Source organism: Castanea sativa, chromosome 8, assembly GCF_040712315.1.
Source record: "Castanea sativa cultivar Marrone di Chiusa Pesio chromosome 8, ASM4071231v1".
In the NCBI taxonomy this organism is placed as follows: Eukaryota; Viridiplantae; Streptophyta; class Magnoliopsida; order Fagales; family Fagaceae; genus Castanea; species Castanea sativa.
The window spans coordinates 19746334-19766928 of NC_134020.1; the positions used below are offsets into that span (position 1 = coordinate 19746334).

Sequence of the window (20595 nt, forward strand, 5' to 3'; positions counted from 1 at the left end):
AACAGCTTCTCCAAACTATTGTGTATATTGCGTTTTGTATCAAACCGCGCGTTTTTGTCCAGGAAAACGTCTATCCAAACGAGCTCTATGACTTATTGAGTTCTTCAAAGACCTATTCTTGGGCCTTACTCCCCTTCCTTCTTCTTTGGGCTTTGAACCAGCGTTAAAAAACAAGCATCAACATTCAACCCCCGAGCATATAGGTTGTTTTACAACCACACATGCAATTATTTCCTTCTCCTTTGCAGGGTTTTTGAATAGAGGTCCCCCTATTTACCCTTCATTCCTTTCTTTTCTCCTCTTTTTCTTCCTTTCTGATCTACCACAAACAGAGCTATCTTTTCAGGTATTTCCCTTTAACTGTTTTTTTTTTTTTAAATACAAGATAGAAATTCTAATCTAATCTAATTTAAGTGTATATGTGTAAAACTCCCTCTTAGAAACTTGAACTCCGACCTTTACCCTCTACATCTAACAAGTACTTATATTTATAAATTAACCGCACCAAGGAAGTGCATTGTCCTCTAACTGTTATTCAAACAAATAGACCCCAATCATTTAATGCATAACTTGTTTTAGGCCATACTTCACTATTTTCATTATTACTCATCCACTAACCCACGCATCCCTTCACTTCTATTTGTCTCTCCCCATTTCTCTTTCTTTCTCATTTTGCTCTCTTCTTTCTCAAAACTTTCTTGATAAGAAATATGCTACTCATTTCCTTCTTTGCTTCCATATTCTTCTATGGTTTTACCGTCAATGGATGGGCCAGCTTGCCACAAAGGAAAGGAACTCGCCGCTGCGGAATCATCTTTTGGCTTTGCAAGTTCATATTTTCTGCAAACATCCTTATTATTCCATAAAGCCTTTGTATTTTCTTTAAGCTATTTAGATTTCTGCTCGTGTAAGTCTACTGTTGACCCCTTTGTAATTGATAATGTTACTAAAGATGGAGTGGTATATTCTCACCTCCTGTTCTCTTCTTTGTATATATATTTTTTTTCTTTTACTTTTTGCTTGGTGCTTCTTACGGCATTCTCCTTTCTTTCCTAAGTTTCCGATGCTTTCTTGTTATCATTCTCTCATTTTGTTGTTTGCCGAAACTGTGAGTTTGGATAAGGGAATTCCTACTGACACCGTTGCTCCTGCTGAGGATGATGTACCCTTGGCAGAAACAATTCAAATTATTGATACCTTGCCCACAGAGAGGGAAGCTGCTGTTGAGGTTGTGCCTATGGAAGGAGAGGTTCCTGCTGCTGCTGCTGCTGCTACAGTGCTACTACACCCACAGAGGAAGAAATTGTTGTTGTGGTTGTTCTTATGGAAGAAGAGATTTCTGCTGCTGCTACTATGCCTACAAAGGAAGAAATTCCTACTGAGTCTTGCACTCCTGCAGATGGAGTTACTCCTGAGGAACAGCAAGTTAAGAATTCTGCCACGAATCCTGCTTCTGAATTCTGATTAGTCACTCATTTTATCTCTTCTTTTTCTGTAAGACAGGAGAGATAGAGTTCTGCAAAAATGAGTCATATTACGATGTTTTTTAACCATATATATTTATACACACGCATATATATATACACACACATCGGCTGGTTAGATTACTGTCAGAATACACAAACCACGACGAGAAACAACCCCTTTGCTTCCACCACCGTTGCCGTCCCAACCAAAGTCCCTGTGCAGTGGCTCGAGCAGTTCGGCACCGGCTAGGGCCGTCAGTGAGGTTCAGCTGCTCAACAGCCCTAATTGCATACACTATTACCTGAGATTTGAACGTAGTGAAGCTGCAGGGAGCAACCAGTGCCAGGCGGTGGTGATCCATTATAGCAAGCAAGGGTAGGCATGCACTTGCACCATTTGAAAAAGCTTTATAAAATTGTGGTGGCCACTCCGAACTATTGAGAACTGAACTACATCTATCTCGTCAAGAAAGTAAACATATGCATTATTAACCATGTTAACAGTTGAACAATTTAGCTCGAATTTGTGGGATGATTTCCTCCTTTTCAAATCTATAGCATTTTTCTACCAGACTTCTTCAGCACGAAGAAAAGCATGAAAGGACAAATGAAAGAAAATGGGTGAAAAGATGGTACATGTTATGATGTGTGAGTTATCAGACGATAGAGAGTACACCTACACTAGCTGTGAGACTGGAACATCAACTTCAGTATCCCACCCCTGGAAAATTATCATTAAGATGAAATATAAGTAAAAACATGGTTTTTAATTTCCATATATTTGGCTGTATTGCATAAATAAGGCAGCATTACATTTCTGCCGCAGCCTTCTGTGCAACTAGAAGTGAGCTCTATTGCTGTATCTCCCTTAACTATACATTAAAAGAAGAATAACCTGAGACCCAACAAACCCAAAGTCTTCTCATGTATTCTGTACAAGGAAGAATCTACGCATCTAGCAAACCAAAATTTGAGGTCCTCGACCAATTCTATTAACTTAACTGCATCAAAAATCTCCCATGCTCTTATTTTCATTTCATACGCTGATACATTTAGATCAGTCAATTTAGCTGTCTGGGCAAAGGGAACAAAACTCAACTTCTGCTGGCTAATGCCCTCCTCTTGTAGCACTTGAAAAAAGTATTACTGTTTCTTCTGAATCCCTTATTAAAATTGGCATTGTCAAGCAAGCGCTCTCGACTGACTTCACTAAGACAATCCTGTTGGTCCACCTACAAAAAAGAAGCAAGTCAAACAATCTTGTTTTGGAGGAACAAAAAAGAAAAATCATGATCAGAAAAGTAAAAAGTACAGAACAATTATGGAATATTTGGTTTGTTCATAGGGAAAAATACCTTGACAACCACATCAACTGGACTATTGCTACCATTTCCATTGGTGCCTGCAAGACTGGCAAAAATTACAACAGTCAGCTACACAATCAGTAACTCCACTTATAATAAATAAAGGACAGGATTCAAGAAAACAAAGACAATTTTATGTGATAATGGCATAAAGAAAGCAAGTTCAATCAGAGTCTGATGGACTAGATACCACCACGATCAAGGTGCATTTCCCACTTGCTTTAGATGAACATCAAGAAACTCACACACACACCAAACTAGGAAAAATGAGAATTTAATTTAAGATAAAACAAAACACTCCTGTGCTCACCAACTGCCTGGTATGCTGGTATAGGGTAGGAAATTTTGGTTTTTGGCTTTGGAGAGACTGGAAATTCTATACTCTGTGGTGTTAATAGGACCATTGTGTAGAATAGGAAGGAAAGAGTGGTGTGGGTTTTGGCCCTTTTGGGTCTGATATGGATTTCACCAAACTACCAGCTGGATGGTGCCCACCCAGCTCACAAGGTAGAGGGTAAAATAAGATGGATTTCACCTATTCTATGGCCAACAAGCCTTAAGCAGCCAAGTCTAATGTAAAGGATAACAAACTAACAGCAGGACGGTAAAAGACAGTCTGGGAAATATACCATTGACAAGAGAATTCTAAAGAAGAGCAGCACGGATATTAGATGCCATCCAGCCCACCACCTGTACCCACTGTGGGGAAAAATTCCCCAGCCCCAGAATTTCCTAGTTCGTAAGAGAATAAAATGCTTGATGCATGGGAACATCACACGTGCAACTTCAATAAACTACTTACATAAATTGTTGTGGATATCAACATTTATACATGATAATGAATGCATAAGATAATGACCCCTAAATGAAATTAAACTTTTCGGTAACTTTCTGTGGCCAAAATATGTCTAACTTTTTACCAGATGGGACTTCCATTAAATTAGTTGTTATGAGACCAGATACAATAATATGGGATTTGAGTTAAAGTACAAGAAGGGGATTTTGCACATTCATTTTTTCTTTCATGTGAGTAAATAATTTAAAAGGAGATATTACCTTTTAATATCGGCATTAATTTTAAAATGCATGGTATGATATGGTGCACTACAAGCATCATCTGCAAAGCATGTTTACAATTGTGAAAAATCTCATTTCTTTTACAGTGTTCCTGATTTCATCCCTCTTCAGTACTACAAAGAGATGAGAATTAAGAGAGAAAAAAATAAAGAATGAAATCAGAACATTGCTTTAATTGGAATTTGGCTCTTTGGTTCTCATAACTTGGGCCATGACATTTAGATAAATTATCCAACCAATTCAAACACATTTACTTGGATTAGTATGACATAAAGAATCTCTCATATGAGCAACTATTAAATTGGTCATTTAATTTTCTTAACCTGTCTCTAAATTGGAGATAGGCACTGAGTTTGACTGTCCTTGTAGATTTCTATGCCTTGTGTATTGTAGTTTTGTTTTTCCATTTCATAAACAGAGGAAGTGAAAGTTTAGACATACACCACTAATCCTTGTTCCATGATTCTTCTCTCATCAATCTGCTCCAGTTGATATACTTCAGAGACCACACTTGGCACATCCAAATCACCATTTCTGCAGACAAGACCAACAGTCTTACTCTGGGTTCCTGCAAAATGGCATATTAGAGTAATTTTATGAAATATTTCCCTTTGTATAAGATACATGAAGGGTTAAAAAGAGACCTCTTGCTGGGCTTGGTTCTGCTGGAGGGATCTTTGTTAAGAGTTTCTGGCACATGACAGTATCCCGGAAATCCAGGAAAGTATAATCCAAAAATTGCAACCTCTCAGAATCAGTCATCTTTGTAAACAGAAATGAAGTAGTCCATGCGTTCAGCACACTAGGCACTGCAGGCAAAATAAGCCTCTCGACTTCTAATTCCATGAGTTTCTGAAGAAAAAATATGGAAAATAATAGTGAGAAATGACTAAATTTTTTTTAGCAACAAAAACTAAAGGAAAAAAAGGTAAGGATTATTTTCTTTTTCGCTTGGATCAACCTTAACCCAATAACTGACCCCCTTCAGTGCACACACATGTTAGCACGTGCATACACACAAAACCCAACAAAAAGGGCATAAACATCTCATGCTTTGGGATAATTTACAGAAATTGCCTGAGTCTGCAAAGTTACATAGGCTATATAAGTGGTTTGAATGTTAAATCAACTATAAGAACATATTAGCTGACATTCTACATGATACAACCATCCATCCATCTAATTTCAATTTATAAAAATTATAAACTGGGAAAAGATGGAGCTGAAAAGAACAATCGTCTAAATTATAAAATATTAATCATTATAGCTGTACAAATGGAAATCAGTAACCAACAAACACAAATCGCCACAAACAGATCAATACTAATGCTTAAACAAATTGAACCATAAAATTTCAAACAATGTTGTTTAAAAAAAAGCAGTATGAGAGCTTAAAATTACTTATAATAAGAGAGAACTAATATGTATATATACTGATAATTAATAAGAAAGAACTAATACTTCTTCAACCAATCACTAAATCCGCACGAAATTTTATATAAGCAAAAAGGGGTTCACCATGTTAACATTTCATTGGCCTCAATTTAAAGGATGGAAAATAATTGCTTAAATCACTGTTGCCTCATAATATTGATTATAAAGCCCAATCACAACCCTCCCCCCTCCAAACGAAAAAAGTATGCTACCTTTTCAAGCTCATTCATCAAGATGCGACACATTCCAAGTCGACGATATTGAAACCTGGTACCAACAAGAGGTATTTCTGCCACCTTCTCCCCATGGATCCTGGAACAGGAAAATAACAATTCAGAATATCATTATTGAACAAAGCATAAAATAAAGGATTCTATGAAACTCACCTTACAGTAGCCACAGAAATCATTTCATCATTTCTCTCCAAAAGCACTGTATAGAACCCACGGAAGTTCAAACGGTTAAGCTCTGACCTGAAAAGTTTCAGATCACAGAAATCATGATTCTGCACTTAAAAATAATATACTGTGTTTCTGAAAACTGGTTTCAGGAAAGGAGGTGATTTTGGGGGGGGAGCTATTGGAAGTGCCAGTTTCAGATATTAGCATTTTGCTGTTGTAAATAACTGAAGTCCAGATTCAGTAATAAGAATGGTATTCTCTCACAAGTCACAAGTTTTCATATGTACTTTTCACAAAGTTTATTATAAATGGAAATGATCCTAGAAGAGGTCACAGATTATGTAAATAAATATTTAGTATGAAATAGAATAATCATGCACAGCTTCCCAACATAAAGGAAAATTATGAACATAACAAAAATAGAAGAATGAATTTCTTACCCTCTACTAAAAATAACATCTTCAACAAGATCTCTCCGGGTGCGAGACTCCTTAACAGGCTCAAAACACTCATGCATCACATCAAGAGCAATATTAAGTTTGCTGTAATTCTCTGTAAAGGCCTCAATATCACGATTATCAGATGTCATAGGCTTTAATAGTGTCCAAGTGAGATTGTCTACACCCACTGGAATTGGTTTACCTAAAATCTTGTGGAGTCCCATAAATATCTGGAAGAATGAAATGTGCCAGATGTGAATTCTAACACAGTAAATCCAAGAAGCAAAATCCTTAAAGTAAAGCCCATCATGCGTAATACACTAACTACATAAGCCACTAATTAAATGACATGAGCTTGCAATTAAGATCATACATGATTTGAATTCTATTGTCCTTCCTAACAAGTGATAGCAGCCACTTATGCTCGCTCAATTGGCTCACCCCAAACCTTTTCTTTTTATTATCATTGTATTTTCCCCCTTCTCAGATTACATTAATGGCATCATGAACTTTGTTTTTTTAAGTGAAACCTGTAAATATAAATTGCAACCATGACCAAATAATTGCAAAGGAACCGAGACCTCTATTCCCCTACAACTTCATAAACTTTGTTCCACATAGTGCCACCTTAGAAATGCATTTCTAACCAATAAACAAGAGTAGCAGAGGTCATGTGCAAAAATAAAGTAGGAGAGAAATGTCAAATTCAAGAAAGAGCATATCAATTTAAATATGTTCTTTGATTTCTCTTAGCCTCTGTTGGCATATAAATAACTAGCATTTCCTGGAGAGTAGCCTCTGTTGGCATATAAACAACTAGCATTTCCTAGAGAGTACAGAGTCAATTTAGTTCTGGCCTTTACATTTTTCCTTTTAAATTTACTTCTTCAAACCTATTAACAGAGACTTCTTGACCAAAGAAATTATTTTTGGTCAATTGGGTATGCAATGATTTAATTTTTAAGATTTTCTGGTACTTGGACTAAAGCCAATCCAAATGTAAACTTATACTTCAAATTTGACATGAAAACAGAAAACAGTAACAGAAAGATAAAGAAAAAAATGAAGTTTCCTAATCAAATTTGACATGCACTGCCTATTTGTAAAAGAATCTGAGAGGCTAATTCACAGATCTAGAAAAAGTCTTTATGAGTTCATATGAGCCACTAAAACCAAAAATATATGATGCAAAAGTTGTTCACAAGGTTCAAATTTTTTATATGAATTAAAAAAGAACATAACAAAAAGGTTAAAAATAAAATATAAAAAAAATGCCAAAATCAACACTTGTTGATACAAATTATTATATTACAAAAAAAAGGGTTTAAAATACCTGTTCGCACTTTTTGCAGCAAAACCAATTTTCTTCAGGAAAATTTTCCAACTTATCTGCTTCTCTATTTTTTAAGCAGCCAACGTGATCTACATCAAATTGACAAAAATCAGCATTAGAAACATGTCAAATATTCATTTAAATAAACATAATATACAGGCATCCCTCAGAAAACGATCTACAGACAGATAAGAATAACCTACATTTATGCTCACACTGACTGCAAGTGAGAATGCTGTCATCAACTAGATCTGCATTGTTTCTTCCAAATTTCTTTTTCCCACAAATTCCACAGCAGCATGATGGGCAGAACCAGTCACCATCTGGGACATCCTACAGAAACAAGACAATTTCCAGGTCAACAAAAGAAATCAATGACCTCAATCATGTAATCCCTAAGATTTTTTTTTTCTATTGCTAATTTCACACAAAGTGAGTGAGTTGTAAATCCACAAGTTCACCCTACACCTTACTCTTACAAGGGGAGGAAGTGTCATTTGAGCTACAGCTCATTGGTCATAATCCCTAAGAAAAAAAATCCTTTTTTTTTATAGGTATAATTTTTTTGATATGTAAAAGAAAAAATCATAAAGAGAGAAGTAAAACAATTCAGACAACTATGTGGTATGCACTTAGAATTTATATACACACACACCTTCAAACCGATGCAAATCTTATGGAATGCGGATGGACATTGATCACATAAAATCAATTCACCACCATAGTGACAAACAGTACAAATGTAATCATTCTCGCCTTGATGGCAATTGCCCTGCATTCTATCAGGCAGTTCTCCTGTGGAGCTCCCCATCTTATTATCACGTATTATTTGCATTTGACAATCCAACAAAGACCTTCCATCTTCCAGAAAAATACTAAGAGCTGGTCTTTGGCACTTGCTGCCAGCATGAATTCCGAAGCCAGAAAGAGTAAACACCATTTGACAACAGCTGCACTTTATCCCATCACGAGTAATCCGCCCTTCTTTCATCAGTTTCTTTTTCTGTCTGCTACAGTAATTTACTTTTGCCCTTGGCAATACCACATTGTTGTCTATCAACCAAGAGAGTATAGTTCGAGGAGTCTGGTGTGAGGTACTAGGAGGAACCACCTTCTGTATTCTTTTGCTTGATCGTAGCACACGGGTAAGGCGACTACTTTCCAGATCATCTCTTAATTTTATCAACGCTCCAGAAACCTTTCTTCTTTTTAACTTTGGGAGGCTGGCATTTTGATCCTCTGAATTCAGCTTTTCATCACCTATGAATCCAATTGCTGAGCCATCTTTCATAGCTTTTAAGTTGCGTTGTGTTCGAAGAGACTGGGATGCAAGGTGAAAAAAATCACCCTTCTGATTTCCACAAATTTTTCTTTTCCCCTGAACTTTTTCAATCGACTGTGATATACTAGAAGACTCTCTGGACCCCCTTCTGGATGGTGCATTACTTGCTGCCGAAGATGATTTATCACTACCTAATTGGCCTTCATCTTCCTCCATTGCATGTGTGCTTTGAATTGATCCACAGCCAGAAGCAACACTTTCAGGAGTTCCTTCATCCATACAACATTTGCATGCTGATCGAAGTGAACAATATGTCCTTCTTCTTGGCGAAATGTAGCGCATCTCAGGCTTCCCTCTTTTATATGAGTACCGCATCTGCCACCCCACTGCTGAGAGGTGCTTCCGTGCCTTTTCTATCAACATTTTAGATCTCTTATCTAGCGGATGCATATAATAGTCCACAACAGCTTGAGGACAAAATTCTGGTTTTACTCTAAATATATCAGACTCAGAAGACATCACAGTTTGATGACAATAATCAGGATCCTGATTTTCTTCTTTTTGTTCTAGAAGCAGAGTTGAAGATGGATCATCAGGTAAAACATACACGCTTTTCTGATTATCTGCAATTGAAGAAATCATCTCTGTGGTGAATCCGATCATATACTGACAGACCTGACGAAGTGAATAATAAAATTTACCATCAGGTGAGGTATACCGTAGTCTAAGTGTGTTCCCATCTCTCCATGACTCAATTTTCCAGCCCAGGTATGAAAGATGCTGCCGCAGATTACTAATTAAAGAATTCCTAGATATTCCACTATTCGTACTCCCAAGTGCATAATCAGTAACAGCATCCGGGTAGAATGCAGCTCCAGGAAGTATATCAGAGCCAACAGGTAGCCAATTTGCAGTTTTTTTGCGTGTCAAACATTTGGGCTTCCCATTGATCTTATTGGAAATGACAGTAGAATCTTCACTGATGGTCATAGAATTGGAGCTAGAAATTCCATCTGGATTAGAAGGTAAAACAGACAAAGACTCAGCTACCAAACACAATGCTTTACCATGGAAGGGTACATCTGAGTCTGCCAAAATATTCGTACCCGACCCATTAATGTCCAAAGTAGAAATTAATTCAGCTGTAGCACATTTCTCTTCATCAACCAACATATTACTACACACTGAGTTCTCAACAGGGACAATCGCAAGAGAGTTGGCCAAATCTGCTCCAGGGCTAATATCAACATTAACGGCAGTTCTAGCTGACTCCAATACACCATTGGTTTCTTGAAATAAGCCCCCAGAACAAACCAAAACCTGAAATACATCATTTATAATAATATTTAGGTTCTCATTAATGACTTCCAACACCAACTCTTTCCACAAATCTTTCCTCATACAGGTCCACTCCTTAATCTTCTCAAAACCATTTTTATCCCGCAAGTCATACCAAATTTGCTTCACAGAAACACCAAGGTAACCCCCCTCCTGCTCATATTCTTCAATCAACTCAAGAAATAACCAAGTCCCACGGCGCTGCCAATTCTCCGTAACCTCATTCCACTCATGAGTAATTCTCAACATGTTAATTCTAATCTCCAATTCATCACCCAAATCTGGGAAGAAAATCCTCCTTGTATGTGAACCGTCATCGTGATCAAAAATCACACCTTCCCACCAAGCCTCCTGGTAAAACACATCCACACACAGTCCATAGGGAAGGCCAAATTTTTTTAACTCAACACGAGGTGGCACAGGCCTTATACACCCACGATAAGTACTGTTCTCATTGGCAAAACCAATGCCATCCAATGCAGGTGAAACAGGCACATCAGCCTCAAAATTTTTAGACCCATCATCCTGTAGGATGTTCTCATATTTGACACGACGACCTTGACTATAACATGCAATGACAGTGGCAGAGTGCCAAGAGCCCTGAAACCCATCTTCCTCACTCCTTACCTGCAAAAGTTCATAACTTTTTCACACATAAAACTTGGATTTTCCCAACCAACACATAGCCATGCAAATAATGATGAGTGCGTGGCTCAACAACTAATTGATCACTAAAATTAGAAAAAGTATCATTAAACAAACACCCCCAAAGCTAAAGTCTTTGTTACCCAATGCAGAACCCCAATCCAAGGATTACATAAATACCAAACAGAGCACAAACTAGCTATACATGGACAATAATAGTAAAAAGAAACAATTACAGTGTACAATGTAGCCACAATCAATAATATAGCATACAAGGGAACTCAGCATTAAACCCAAATTCATCAACAAACACCTAAACCGAGCTAAGAATATTATCAAATAAACGATACACAAAAACCATAATCAATTACGACTGAAAATTCATTTGGGTATCCATAAAAAACAAAAACAACAAACACCCAAAAGAAAAGAGACCGAGAAAAATCACAATCCATGTATTGCAAACAAAAATCAATCAAGAAAAAAGCATTGATGAAGGAAAAACAAAAGCGGCATTGTATGACCTCTACTCTTTGACCAACAAAAAGCTTTCTTTTGGTGGCAAATGTTCTCTTTCGCTTTCTCTTTCGACCACCCGCCGGCATTGCCATTGAAACAGTGCTCCAATCAGTGAAGGAGAAGAAGATGAATAAGGTGCAGAGAGAAAAATCCGGAGAGTAATAAAAGGAAAATTGCGTTTCACAAAGTAACAGACGCTTCTATTGGGCGTAGCTTGGTCACCAAGAAAGATATATATATATTTATTTATATTGATATATATACACACTCACAGTCACAAACAAACAGAATCGCTACTCTTCAGTCTACTCTCACAGATATTATATGTTATACTTACAGGCCTTTTCACATAGATTGGAAAAGGGGGAATATATACATATGTAGCGTGGGCCCAATATTGTATTATTTTATTTATGTGATGTTGTACGTCAAAAAAGGTTTGGAGTCTTAACTATGGGAGTTTAATAGTTGTTAATACAATTATGAAGGCTTAAATGAGACTTAAAAAGGCCTTTACCAAAAAAAGAGACTTAAAAAGGTGAAATCTTAACACCTACACCTACTACTACAATGTCAGTCTTCTCTCTCCTCTTCCTCTTCTTCTTTTTCTTTTTTATTTTTTTTATTTTTTATTTATTGAGAGCAGACTTGAATAATGTCAGTCAATTTGTCGATGTGAGGAGAGAGGAGAATAATTCTTTGATAATGGAATTTTGATCGTATTGATTTATTGAGTATCGAGGTAGTTATTTTTTTCAAGTGTGTACAATCAGAGATACACTTTGCTCTTATTTTTCATTTGGTATATGATAGTATTTACATGTTATTTAGGGAAAATCTTTTGGGTCGGATTTTATTTAGATTTTTTTATTTTCTTTTAGGAATCTTATTTATTGAAAGTAAGTTAAAGATTCGGCTATGACACTGTCAAAAATCCTCTCATACCCTTTTGTTTTTATTCGAATGGATGACACGTGATAGATAAAACACATAAAGGTCTTTTTCTTTTTTAATTCGATAGTTACAATTAGAGAGAAAGAATTTGAACTATAGATTTCTTAGAAACATTATAAGATACCAACTAGTTGAGTTATAAGGCTTTTGACAAACATCTAAGGCTTCGTTTGAGAGTTTATAAGGAAATGGAATGAAATGATCATAAAGAAATGGAAAGTAATGTAATGTATCTAAATAAGAGAAATGAAAGAAATAGAATTAAGTAATATTATTTGAATGTTTTAAAATAAAAAAATGCAAATTAATGAAATGTAAGAAACATTATTTGGGAGTAACATAGAGGAAAATGAATGAAATCATTTTATGAGAGTATTAGTATTAGACCCCCTATTTTAAAATAAATGGCTAACTATATATGGGTATTTTGGGAGTTTTAGTAAAAAATTCATTAAATTTGATTTCATTCCCTCTAGGGGTGGCAAAATTTAATACGACCTGCGAATCCGACACGACACGACACGAAATTAGCAGGTTATGGGTTGAGGCTTAACGGGTTCGTGTCATATTCGGGTTGACACGGCTAACCCGTTTAATAAATGGGTTGGGTTAGTGTTGAACACATAGAACCCGTTTGACCTGTTTAATTAAATGATATTTTACCAATATACCTTTCAAACTCTAGGTATATAAACTTATTAGTTGTTGTGATTTATTTTCTTTGACATATTGTGATTGATTATTTGTGATATTGGGATATGCTTTAATTTTGAATGATTATATGTGATGTAGTTACTCGTTAGTTCTGAATTTTATATTAAAAATATTTATTTGTTTGTTTTTTCATTAATTTTTATTTTTCATTTTGATAAAATCTGATAAACAGGTCGACACGACTGATCCGTTTAATAAATGGGTCGTGTTAGGGTTGAGGAATCTTGACCCGTTTAATAAACATGTCGGGTTAGTGTTGACCTATTTAGTCGAATACTCATGACTTGACACGACACGAACCCGACACGCGAACACGAATTGCCACCCCTAATTCCCTCTAATTTCTCTCAATTTCGGGTGGAATAAAAATTTGAGATTTTAAGGCAATAAAGAGAAATGAGTATTCCCCTTACCCACTTCATTCTCTTCCACTTGAACTCCTAAATAAAAGAATAGACTTTCTATTCCCTCTATTAAAACTCACAAACAAGATAAAGAAATAATATTATAAAATTATTTTCTTCATTCCTTTCCATTCCCTCCTCCCAAACAAAGGCCTTAAAACCAAACTACAACAACAACCTCACTTAGCAGACCCATTCTCCAATTCTCTTGGTAGCGAATGGCAATGAGCCATTAGAAATGGTGCAAGAGACACCATTAGAGTTTAAAATGTGTTCTTGACGAGTCAAAATCATCATCTCAAATACTTGGGTGAAATTTGAAAATTCAAACTTTTTCTTAACCTAGATTCTTTGATGTTTCATTCACAAGCTTATGCAAAAAAAAAATCCTTGTAGTGGTCCAAATTAAGTAATATGCAGTAATTAGGAAACGTCAACAAGATCTTAGCAAAACTCATGATAATAAAATCAGAGAAATTTAACTCATGCACCAATACCCATACACATCTATCCAATTATTATCAATCATCCAAAATACACATACATGATACATTCATTAGTCACAAAACAAAGTGCAAGAAACAAAAAGAACAAAAAAATTAAATTAAATCAATAATAAAATCAAAAATGTTGTGGTTGGAGGGAGCAATGGCAAGGGTAAAAGTTGCATTTGTATAAGCTGTTGAAAAACGGTGTTTTGAATTTAAAATGAGCATTTGTAAAAACTCTTTTAAACTCCCAAAATGTCTAACCAAACTATAGGAATAAAGGGCCCAAGAGTATATATTGGGTCATGGGCCTTGTCCAAGGACGCTTAATAGTCCGATGACAGATAGACGATAGGGAAGACGTAAGAGTCAGAGCACCACGAACAAATAATATCTGCGAAGTTTTGGGAAGGTAGTCCGAGAAAGAATGCCTCCTCGGCTAAGCAAAACAGAGGTCTGAAGGATTGGTCTGCCCTTGAGTGCAACACTTCAAAAAGTTCTACTGATAAGAATAAACATCAAGGAAACATAGGACAAAGGGAAGTTAAGAAATATCTAAGGAAAAATTGCTACCACCATATTGAATACTCTGCAGCTAACCCTCTAATCGCATTAATGTGAAGGTGATACCTGATGGCCAGCAGCCTTACAACTACTCCCAAGACTTCAAGAAAGTGCTGATGAGACTATGATCAAAGCTAACAACTTAACCTACACGTAAATGGTGGAGATGAAGAAAATAGGGGTATATAATAGAGAAAGAAGCCCCTTACAAGGGGATCTATCTGAAAATTGAGAGAAAAACACTGTAGCAAAAAGAACTGGACTTGTAACCGACTTGTAACCAAATTCAAAAGAAATATATACAAGAACTGATATCCTTGAATTGTGCCGAGGACGATTTTCTTTGGGTAGAACCAGTTTATTTTTATTTTCTTGTCATCTTGAGCTACTATAATTGTTATCTAACTCATTAAATCCTAGTTTTCTAGCCTACTTTCTATAAATTCATTGTATTGGGCTCTTTGAACCTATATCCTTTTACCTTTTGGACTTAGGAACCAAATTGTGTCCTTACACAAACAAATCCAAATAAACATTGGAGATTAAGAATAGAAAACGAAAGAAAAAAAAATTATTTAGCCTCCAAGTATTTGCCGTGACGATTTGGACATCTTGACGGTTTCACAAATTCTAGTGGTGTTTTTAGCACCATTTCTAACGGCTCCTTGTCGTACATTGCCAAGCGCATTGGGTGGTGAGTTTGCAAAGGGAGGTTGTTAAAAGATGCATGTAAGATAGAAATATATTAGGTATTGACATGGCTCGTTTTTAATCTTTAAAATTTTTATTTATTGCGTATCTTCGATTTTTAATGAGAGGGAAGCCAGACCCAAAGTGTAATTGCACCTAAAAAAAAAAAGGGTAAAACTTTAAAAATGTGAACGTAAGTAAATAAATTAAAATGTGCTGAATCAATGGTTTAAAATAATAAAATAATTCAACAATTCACATTAAATTAGCAAGCTCACAACAATAATATGAATTTGTCACTTACCATCTTCATGCATTCTTACGAATAATAAGTAAATAAATTAAAATATGTTGGTTTCATGGTTTCAAATAATTCAACAATTCACAATATATTAGCAAGCTCACAACAATAATATGAATTTGTCACTTATCATTTTCATGCATTCATAATAATAATAATATATCATATGTAACCAATTATTTAAAATTAAGAATATGCAAAAATACCTTTTGGTCCCTACATTTTGGGTCATTTCCATTTTGGCCCCCACATTTTTGGAGCTCCTATTTTGGTCCCCAAAATTTGAAAATTATTTTCAATTTAATTTTTTCCATCATCTCACTAACAAAAATAGCTTACGTGGTAGATAGAGTGCACAACTAGCGGGCATGAAGTTGACGTCACCATTAAAATAATATTAAAAAAATTTATTTAGCATTTTAAAAATGCCATGTCAGGAATTTAATTGAAAATTTTAATTTCTCAATTTTGTTTACATTAAAAAATAGATGAATAAGCGAAAAAAAATATTTACTTTTTATTTATATATTATAGTTTGATAACGTTACATTATATTTTATATGAAAACTATTTGCTTAGCCAAAAAAAAATTATGTTACATTATATTTTATTTATATATTATAGTTTAATAATAGTTTTTCTCATAAAAAAATAATAGTTTTCATTTCCTCAAAATGAATAAAATAGTTTTTGTGGGGACTAAAAGGACCTAAGTAAGTGTTTGGGCCTTGGGCTTTGTTGATGGGCGCTAGTTTGTGTTAGACTAAAAGCCTCTTAGAATTGTAGCTCGGCCCATGAGTCGAGAGTCCGAGGATTCGTCCGAGGACGAATATCTCCTCGGCCAGACCACGATGACCCTGGGATTCGCCAAAAAGATTAAGGCAGAGTTCCGAAAAAACCGTTGGTTAAGAGGGGGATTTAAGCACCCTCCGAACGCAACGGTGTGAGAGAAATATCTTAGAAAAAGGCTGCTACCTCCACATTAAAGACCCTGCACCTACCTCCCTGACCGCATTAATGGGAGAGTGACCCCTGAATAGTAGAAATCAGCATTCTTGCTATAATTTAAAGACTTCCAGAGAGTGGTGGAGGGGACAGGTGTCTAATAGGGTGATTTGTGTTACACGTGGATAAGGAGGGAAGAAGAAGTATTTAAGGAGGAAAGAGGGCAAAGAAGAGGGGGGGTAGAAATATGAAGAACTGTGACCTTTGAGAGAAAGAAAAGAGAAATTATATATAATTGGTCCTCGGCTTAAGTCCGAGGAGGTTTACTTTGCCCTGTTTGTCTTTTATTTGCAAACACTGTAATATTTTAGCATGTTCATCAAGTTTCAAATACCACTAGACTAGATTACGAGCCCACACTCTACAAATTTCATTGTTTAAGGCTCATTGGGCCTGAGCCCACGTGTGTTTTTGGGGTCCAGGCGCAATTGTGCACTTACAGTTTTCATAAATTATGATGTTATGTACTATAATATATTTATTATTTCAATAAGAAATAATGATTAAAGAGAATTTAGAGAGGGTAAGGCTTCTCTCCAGTGAAAATTTTCACTGGACACGTTCGGATTCGGACATGTGTCTAAGAGTGGACACGTGTCCACCATCCAACGTGTCCAATGGAAACTTCCACTAGACACAAGCCACACCTATTTAGAGAAGTTGTACCTATGGGTTGTGGCCACCTAGGGATTCTACCCAAGTTGCGAAAAATTAAAGTTTATCCTTACACGTACTCCATTATATCTTGGAAGTTGGAGCAAAGCAAACGAGAGAGAGAGAGAGAGAGAGAGAGAGAGAGAGAGAGACTATTGAAGCAGGAAAATAATTAAAAGAGTAAAATACTATTTTGGTCCTTAAATTTTACTAAAAGTTTATTTTTCATCCCTAAATTTTAAAAAATTCATTTTTCATCCCTAAACTATTGAAAAGTTCGTCTTTCATTCTTAAATTATTGAAAATGTTTTATTTCTGTCATTAAATTTTACTAAAAGTTTGTTTTTTATCCCTAAACTATTGAAAAAAAATTCTTTTTTCATCCCTACTTTTGTTTCTAAACCATTGAAAAAACTTTTTACAAAGTTTAGGAACAAAAAACAAACGTTTGTTAAAATTTAGGGACCAAAATAGTATTATACTCTAATTAAAAAATAAAAGTCTAACTTTGGTGTGAAAAGTGTCTCACCACATGTGGTATGGTAGTGTTGCTCGCTTAATATTTTGTACCGATTTGGTGAAACTAGGGCATGATGTTTTTTTTTTAATCTTTAGTTATATATTTGCTGAAATAAAAATAGCTACATCAATATGAATACTCTAAATAGACTAATTATTGATGATGTCTTGATTTTACAATCACAGTAATTTCGTCACAATCCAGGAGCAAAATATTTTGGCTACTTTGTTTATGTAGAATTTCCTTCCACAATTTATGCTGTAAAAGAAATTGCAACTTCTATTTTTGTTGATCTTGACAAAATATATTTCCCCTCTATTTTGTTAAAAATGCTTTTAAATTTATCACTAGCCACTGCAAGTTAATTAACAAGGCAAAATAAAAATAAAAATACTTGAAAATGGAAGTGGATGAGGTCTTCATACACTTACAACTTTGAGAAGGATGAAAAAATTATGCACGGTGAATTGCATACTCATACTGCGAGTATTGCTCTAGTGAAATGAAATGCAAGGCTGCTAGCTATTGGTTGTCCAGTCAATACTCACATGTAAATAATGTGAGAGAAATCAATGGTAGTAATAAATAAGGTCAGAGGAAAAAAAACACCCTTAAATAAATTTGACCGATGTGATAGTTGACTATTTTAAACTATTAGATCTCGGGCAAATTAATAATTTAAAAAATGTGTAATTTTTATGAAATTTTAGTAAATATAATTTGTTATAGAATTTTTATTTTGAAAATTCCATTCTTAAATTATATGTTCTATATGTTCTTAACATTCATGTCATTTTTATATCAATTAGATATTATTTACCATTTAATCCATAAACTCGTCTTTTATGCAATATTTTAAACTACAAAAACTTAAATTTAAACAATTGATTAATGACATGAGTATTAATCTTTGATCAAATTGAAATTTTGCAAATATGAAAAATATATAAATATAATATAATCTAACAGTAGATTTGTCAAAATTCGCATTAAATTAAAAAATATTGAGTAATGTAATATTGCTTAAAGTTATGTTAGGTGTAATTTAAGCCTAACTCATATATATATTGAGAACTTTGTTTAATAGTAAATTTGGATTTTTTTTTTTTTAATTAGAAACAAAACAATGATGTTTCCTTAAAAAAAAATTGATTTTTAAATTTTATAAATAGGATCAATAATTTGAGACCGCAATAGTATTTGTGGGGGGTAAAAAGACCCTGATGGGGATATGGGCCTTTGGGCCATGCTAAGGAAGGTCGACCTGCTCTTGGGTTTGGAATTTGTTAGTACTACGGGTCGGCCCGTACGCCGAGGATCCGAGGATCCAGCCGAGGGTGAACTTCCCCTCGGACGGACACCGGAAAACCCGAGACTTCATGGTAAAGGTTAGGGAATGACACGGTCAAGACCAATGGTTAAAAGGGGTGAACCCTTGAATGTCCTAGAAGCACCGATGTCAGAGAAATACCAAAGATAAAGGCTGCCACCTCCACATTAAAGACCCTGCACCTACTACCCTGGCCGCATTAATGGGGAAGTGACACCTGAACAAGGGAAGGGAAACTTCTGGTTACTATTCAAAGGCACTGAGAAAAGAAATATCTAGGCTAAGGGGGAGTTAGGGCAACACGTGTACAAAGTATCAAAAAGAAGAGTATTTAAGGAGCAACCTAGAACAGAAAGAGGGGACTGACTTTTTTGGAATCAAAAAGAAAAAGAAAAAAGAGGAAGAGATAATATAAGAACAACTCTCGGCTTACATCCGAGGAGGTTGATTTACAATATTTCTTGTTGTTTTCAAGTGTTAGCAATCTTTGACTTGTCATCTAATCCTTAGTCACTTCTAACCTGGGTTTCAAGCCCACACTCTACAAATTCATATTGTTTAAGGCTCATTGGGCCTGAGCCCGTAACTGTTCTTGGGGCCAGGTGCAATTGTGCGCTTACAATTGGCGCCGTCTGTGGGGATTCTAGTCTAGAAGAGGTAGGGATATTATGGCAGGCTTAGGTGCTCACCATGCAGAGTCACAGGGATCACAGCCGGAAGATCATTTCGAACGTCTTGAACATCGAAGGGATCGTGAGGGGAGTGTCCACACTGAATACCCAGGTGCTAGCCATATTCGTGAGGGGAGTAGCACCACCCATGATGAGGGTTCTAAATCCATGCAGAAGGAAATCAACCGTTTAAAGAGAAAGCTACGCCGCGCCAAGCGTAGGTTTTCACCGTCCTCACCTAATTCTTCCTTAGAGGAAGATAGGGGAGCTGGCTACAGCTCAAGGTCGCGCTCTCCCACCAGTGCAACATCCTCCGGTGAGGACGACGACCAGCCAACTCGCAGACGTAAGAAGCCTCATTTTAGGGGCTTAGGCAACGATGCTATGAGCAGGGCGTTACACCAGCTCTCCAAATCTCCGTTTGCACGGAGGATTGAGAAAGGAAGGCTTCCCAGAAGGTTTACCCAGCCCTCCTTCACCATCTATAATAGCCGGACTGATCCGGTGGAGAATGTGAGTCACTTTAACCAGAGGATGGCGGTGCACTCTCACAATGAGACCCTGATGTGTAAAGTTTTCCCCTCTAGCCTGGGACCTGTTGCTATGAGGTGGTTCAACGGCCTTAAGTCGGGGTCTATAAGTTCGTTTGGGGAGCTCACTAGAGCATTCGCTTCACGGTTCATTACGTGTAGCAGAGTACCTCGGCCATTGGACTCGCTGTTATCCATGACCATGAGGGAAGGGGAGACGTTGAAAGCATACTCCGATCGTTATTGGGAGATGTTTAATGAAATAGATGGCGACTTTGATGAGGTGGCGCTTAATACCTTTAAGGTAGGCCTCCCTACTGGTCACGATCTGAGAAAGTCTTTGACTAAAAAGCCTGTTCGCAATGTACGTCGTCTCATGGATCGTATTGACGAGTACAAGAGGGTGGAGGAGGACCAGCAGCAAGGAAAGGGTAAGGAGAAGGTTATCCCGCAGGAAAGAAGGGATTTCAG

At 36.1% G+C, this 20595-nt stretch overlaps 1 protein-coding gene across 2 annotated transcripts; it reads right to left on the reverse strand.

The window, feature by feature from the left end:
• Positions 1-1603: 1603 nt before the first annotated feature.
• LOC142606803 (uncharacterized) lies at positions 1604-11497 on the reverse strand. Of its 2 annotated transcripts, XM_075778142.1 has the most exons (11): positions 11305-11497; positions 8171-10762; positions 7719-7848; positions 7516-7604; positions 6183-6412; positions 5728-5814; positions 5554-5653; positions 4552-4759; positions 4349-4475; positions 2822-2876; positions 1604-2698 (listed from the first exon to the last, which is right to left on the reverse strand). In XM_075778142.1, exons 1-11 carry the CDS (start codon positions 11389-11391, stop codon positions 2561-2563), a joined length of 3843 nt encoding a protein of 1280 aa, XP_075634257.1. In that variant the 5' UTR covers positions 11392-11497; the 3' UTR covers positions 1604-2560. The 2 variants fall into 2 exon arrangements, 1 of the variants encoding a protein (XP_075634257.1); XR_012839177.1 differs by lacking the exons at positions 1604-2698; positions 2822-2876; positions 4349-4475 and having other exon boundaries at positions 4730-4759; positions 5728-5773.
• Positions 11498-20595: the final 9098 nt, after the last annotated feature.

Coding starts and splice junctions, on each gene's coding strand:
- LOC142606803 (XM_075778142.1), bottom strand. CDS start 11,391: ATGGCAATGCCGGCGGGTGGTCGAAAGAGAAAGCGAAAGAGAACATTT. Junction 7,605..7,718: donor CAGTCAGTGTGAGCATAAAT/GTAGGTTATTCT, acceptor AATTTGATGTAG/ATCACGTTGGCTGCTTAAAA. Junction 5,654..5,727: donor ATTTCTGTGGCTACTGTAAG/GTGAGTTTCATA, acceptor TTCCTGTTCCAG/GATCCATGGGGAGAAGGTGG.